At 56.9% G+C, this 4904-nt stretch overlaps 1 protein-coding gene across 1 annotated transcript; it reads left to right on the top strand.

The window, feature by feature from the left end:
• Positions 1-1032: 1032 nt before the first annotated feature.
• SDF2L1 (stromal cell derived factor 2 like 1) lies at positions 1033-3075 on the top strand. Its single transcript, XM_077874578.1, has 3 exons — positions 1033-1276; positions 1628-1824; positions 2691-3075. Exons 1-3 carry the CDS (start codon positions 1090-1092, stop codon positions 2970-2972), a joined length of 666 nt encoding a protein of 221 aa, XP_077730704.1. The 5' UTR covers positions 1033-1089; the 3' UTR covers positions 2973-3075.
• Positions 3076-4904: the final 1829 nt, after the last annotated feature.

The raw sequence follows: 4904 nt of genomic DNA, 5'->3' as shown, positions 1-4904 counted from the left end.
CCCAGGGCATGATTCTGGAGTCCTGAGATCGAGTCCCATGTCGGGCTCCCTGCATGGAGCCTGCTTCTCCCTCTTCCTGTGTCTCTGCCTCTCTGTCTCTGTGTCTCTCGTGAATAAATAAACAAAATCTTAAAAAAAAAAAAGACAGAATGTTTCACCAATGAATAAATAAACATTCGTATATACGTTTTCCGCCCTTGAAGACTGAGCAGAAAGCCCTCCGAGAAGGCACTGAAGACAGCGACCCACTCACATCGGAAACCTGGCACACATGGTGACCTACCCTTAGTTCCCACAGTCACTTGGCTTCCCACAGTTCTGGTTTCCTAAGAAACTTTGGGGCTTTCTGGTGAAAACCTATCATTATCCTCAGCACCACAGATCCCTGCTGCCCTCTGCTGCCCGATGGCCGAGTGCATATAATTCGGCCCCGAGAAGAGTCAGTGAGTTGGCAGGGGGCTTTAAAAACTCCAGGATCCAGGGACCGAGGTGACCCATTCTCAGAAAGGAGGCAGTGACCGAATGACTAGGGAATTAACTAATCCTGAGATCTAGGGACTGAAGAACCAAGTGACCCAGTATCTGAGATCCACCGGCCTTGTGACCACAGAATCTAGGGGTTCAGCCACCCAGAAGCTGAGGACCCAGAGTCCGACAGGGAAGATCGGATTGAAGACCCGAGGATCCAAGATCAAGGAGTTTTGTGAACACGTGTCCGCAGGATCCGCAGGTCCCCAGCCAGGTGTGCGGGAGCTCAGCGGCCCCCGGATGCGGCGCCCGAACCTACAGCTCAGGTGGGCAGCGTCTCTCTTACCACTTGGCGCCGCTCCAGACTTCCCTTGGCGTTCATTGGTGAGGCCTCGGAAGCGTGGACCAATCAAAACTCTCCTCGTGTCTCCAGCCCCCTCCCAGTCGCCGCTCTGGAAAGCTGGGGGCGGATCCCCTCCACGCCGACCCAATGGCAATGCAGGCGGAGCGCCGTGCTGGCTGGCGATTGGCTACCTCCACTGGTTCTGTCAGAGCCGGATTGGCCGGTGGCGGAGACGGAAGCGTCCCGTGGGCCCGAGCTGCCGGAGCTCGGCCGGGGCGATGTGGAGCGCGGGCCGCGGCCGAGCTGCCGGACCGGCGCTTCTGGGACTGCTGCTGACGCTCTTGGTGCCGGGCAGCGGTGCCGCCAAGACCGGCGCAAGGCTCGTGACCTGCGGGTCGGTGCTGAAGCTGTTCAACACGCAGCACAGGGTGCGGCTGCACTCGCACGACATCAAATACGGATCCGGTGCGCGGGGCCCGGGGCATCGTCGGGGGGCGGAGCCCGGGCTGGGAGTCTGAAGGTGGGGTGGCAGCGGGGGGTCGTCGAGGAGCCGGGCTGGGGGGCTGGAGTTTCTGGGAGGGGCCATGGGGGCTAGGGCCGGACCGTCTTAAGGGGGGGTCCTCGGGATATCGGGGGCGAGGCGTCCAGGAGCTGCGGGCCAAGGGACTCGGGAGGTCAGCGGGGGGCCCAGGGCCGGAGCTGGGGGTTGGGAGTGAGCCGTTGTCCTGCGGAGTTTACGGCGTCCGGGTCAAGGGCAGCGGGTTCAGAGACTGACCGCGACCCGGGGGTGCGTGGGGGGGGGTGTCTCTTCCTTAGGCAGCGGCCAACAATCGGTGACTGGCGTGGAGGCGTCTGACGACGCCAACAGCTACTGGCGGATCCGCGGCGGCTCGGAGGGCGGGTGCCCGCGCGGGTCCCCCGTGCGCTGCGGGCAGGCGGTTCGGCTCACGCACGTGCTCACCGGCAAGAACCTGCACACGCACCACTTTCCTTCGCCGCTGTCCAATAACCAGGTGAGGCTCCGTGTGTGTGTGTGTGTGTGTGTGTGTGTGTAGGGCCCGGGGACAGAATTTAGACTTCCTGTCAGTGGCTCTCAGCCTCAGCTTCCTCTGCGAAATGAGCATTTCAGCCCAGAAATGTTTACTGAGCACCGCCTCTGCGGGGGTGACTACAGGAAGGGAGATCCAGCTAGATAGCTCATGTCCTGGGGGGTGAGCTGGATCCTGGAAGGGGATCCACAAGGCCTTTGGGGTGGGGAATATGAAACCCAGCAGGGGAGCAGGAACTCCCAGCTGGGTCTGGAAGGCCGAGTAGGAGTTCTCCAGGCCACAGAGGGGAGACTAGGGCCTTGTGCTCCAACGGAATTCATTGGAACTGAGGGTTGGAGAGGTGGAGGGGTGGAGTTTGGGTGGGAGGGGCTTGAGGGGCTTGTGGGGTTAGGGAGGGAGTGGGTAGGAACAGAGGCTGCTTGGGGGACTTGTCAGAAGAAAGACTGAAATAGAGACCTGTCAGCCTGAGGGGCTGGACATCATGCTGTGTGAGGCTCAGAGAAGTTTGAAGGGAAACATGGAGGAGAAAGGAGACAGGAGGAGGAGGCCTTAGCTACTTGAGGGCCAAGGGTTACTGCCCAGACAGATGTGTCTGGTTTGGTAGGGTGTACATGTGTTTGAAGACACCCGTTTGGGAAGAGCCTACTGGGTGCTGGAGGTGGTGGCAGTAGTGTCCTATTTTTGCAGCTGTGGAAGCTGAGGCTCAGAAAGGTACAGGGAAGGAACCAAGGCCCCGTGCCCTGGGTGTGAGTGCTGCTGCCAAAGGGACCACAGGGGACCTAGTGTGCCCTCTGTGATGAGCACTGCCCTTCTACCCCCTGTACCTATAGGAAGTGAGCGCCTTTGGGGAAGACGGTGAGGGTGACGACCTGGATCTGTGGACCGTGCGCTGCTCAGGGCAGCACTGGGAGCGGGAGGCCGCTGTGCGCTTCCAGCACGTGGGCACCTCTGTGTTCCTGTCAGTCACTGGGGAGCAGTACGGCAGCCCCATCCGTGGGCAGCACGAAGTGCATGGCATGCCCAGCGCCAATACACACAATACGTGGAAGGCCATGGAAGGCATCTTCATCAAGCCCAGTGTGGATCCCTCTCCAGGTCATGATGAACTCTGAGTGCCACGGATGGGTGGGGCATCTGCAGGACCACTCTTGGTGGAGACTTTGGGTTTGTAGGGGTTCTCAAGTGCCTTTGTGATTAAAGAATGTTAGTCTGTGATTATGTTTTGCTGTGAGTCTGGGGATGGGGGGGTAACCAGGGGGTGCCAGCCCTCCTGACCTGGTTCACCATCTCTCCCTTAGTGCAAAACTTTTTGTCTCCAACACGGAATGACAGCTAAACCCATCCAAACGTTGATGCTCTTTTTCTTTCTTTCTTTCTTTCTTTCTTTCTTTCTTTTTTTTTTTTTTTTTGATTTTATTTATTTATTCATGACAGACAGAGAGAGAGAGAGGCAGAGACACAGGCAGAGGGAAAAGCAGGCTCCATGCAGGGAGCCTGACGTGGGACTGGATCCTGGGTCTCCAGGATCACACCCCTGGCTGAAGGCAGCGCTAAATCGCTAGGCCACCAGGGCTGCCCTTGATGCTCTTTCATGTACTCCCAACATCGTCATCACATCACCCCTCTCCGTCCTTGGTCATCTGATGGCAGATGACCCCAGTTCCCTAGCCCCTGAGCTTCATGAACCTTCCATGTTAAGGCCTCATACCCTCGCTGCCTGGGCATGTGCCATCTTAAGCCCCTGGTGCAACTTTCCAGGGTCCCAAGGAGATAACAAAACTTCAAGAGTATTTCCAGGGAAGGTAACCACAAAGAACTGCTACCTGCCGAGATTTGAGGTTTCTTGGAAGGAGAGGCACAATTCCCGCAGGCAAAGCATTGCAACTTAAAGGCAGGAACAGTAGGAGGGCCGCCCTAATAAAGGAAGGGAAGTTAGTTTTGCTGGTGTTTAGGTGACCTCTAGAGGTTATGGAAGGGACTACAGGCTTCCTGGACTTGCTAATTGCTCCCAGGGAGGCTGAATATGTTGGAGGGGAGGGATTTAAAGCAGCTGCTGGGCGTACAGAGTGCTACTTTCCTGAATGAGAATTCAAGAGCCCAAGGAGAAGCTGGGGGGTAGCAAGGAAGGGGCTTGGAGGAGTGTGGGCAGAGCACTTTGCAGGTGAGAAATCAATTGGCCTTATGGGGGTGGGTGCAAAGCTCTAGCCAATTGTGAGACTTGATGGGAGGTGGGTCATACCTAGGCCCTGGACCATTACTTCCCCACCCTCTCAACCCATGAGTCCTGCTCTGGGCAAACACAGACCTCCTGAGCCCTCCACTGCCAAACCTCTCAAGCATTGTCTACAAGTTTAAGCTCCTCTCCCGTCACTCACCTGACCTTCGACAGTATTGCAGTACAACTAGATTAATAGCAGAATCAGTGTACAGCATGTAGGAATTCTTGGGGAGCCAAGGCTGGAGCTGTGGGAGCGTGTAAGATGGCTCCAGACAGAATGTAGGAGAAGACCAAAAATTAAATTGCAGCAGCAGCAGCAGCAGCAGCAGCAGCAGAACACTCATTTACTGAGCACTAAGTGTCAGGCACTTGGCCAACGATTTACACAGCATCTCATTTGCTCCTGGCAACAACTCTATGAAGCAGGTTCAATTGTCTTAATTTTTCAGAGGAGGTGGCAGGTTGGTAAAGATTGAAACCCAGCTCTATCTGCCTCAGAAATACTTGCTCTCAGCCATTGGGCTGAGAGAATAAAATGGGGGGGGGCGATGCACTGTAGCCTAAGCAGTCCTCCGCACCCCCCCCCCCCCCCCCCGGCCCCTACACTGCAGCTGTGAGCGCTGAACGGTGTATACATCCTTCTGGGTTATCAGCCCTGGGTACGCACTTACTCAATGCTTATCCACAAAGTGGATAACATTCTGGGGGCCGGGTGGTGGGGTGGGGTGGGGAGACTCAAGCCGACATCCTCTTGCCTGTACCTCCCACAGATCCACAAGGCTTCACGGGCTCTAGGACCCGATCTCTGCAGCTCAGGCCTAACGGG

Source organism: Canis aureus, chromosome 27 (assembly GCF_053574225.1).
Source record: "Canis aureus isolate CA01 chromosome 27, VMU_Caureus_v.1.0, whole genome shotgun sequence".
NCBI classification, from domain to species: domain Eukaryota; kingdom Metazoa; phylum Chordata; class Mammalia; order Carnivora; family Canidae; genus Canis; species Canis aureus.
The sequence above is the reverse complement of the archived record's forward strand: the minus strand, read 5'-3'. Positions and strand labels throughout refer to the sequence as shown.

Bases quoted from the DNA above. Each gene is read 5' to 3' on its own strand.
- SDF2L1 (XM_077874578.1), top strand. From the start codon at position 1,090: ATGTGGAGCGCGGGCCGCGGCCGAGCTGCCGGACCGGCGCTTCTGGGA. The intron at 1,277-1,627 runs GTGCGCGGGGCC...TCTCTTCCTTAG, and splicing joins CGACATCAAATACGGATCCG to GCAGCGGCCAACAATCGGTG. The intron at 1,825-2,690 runs GTGAGGCTCCGT...CTGTACCTATAG, and splicing joins CGCCGCTGTCCAATAACCAG to GAAGTGAGCGCCTTTGGGGA.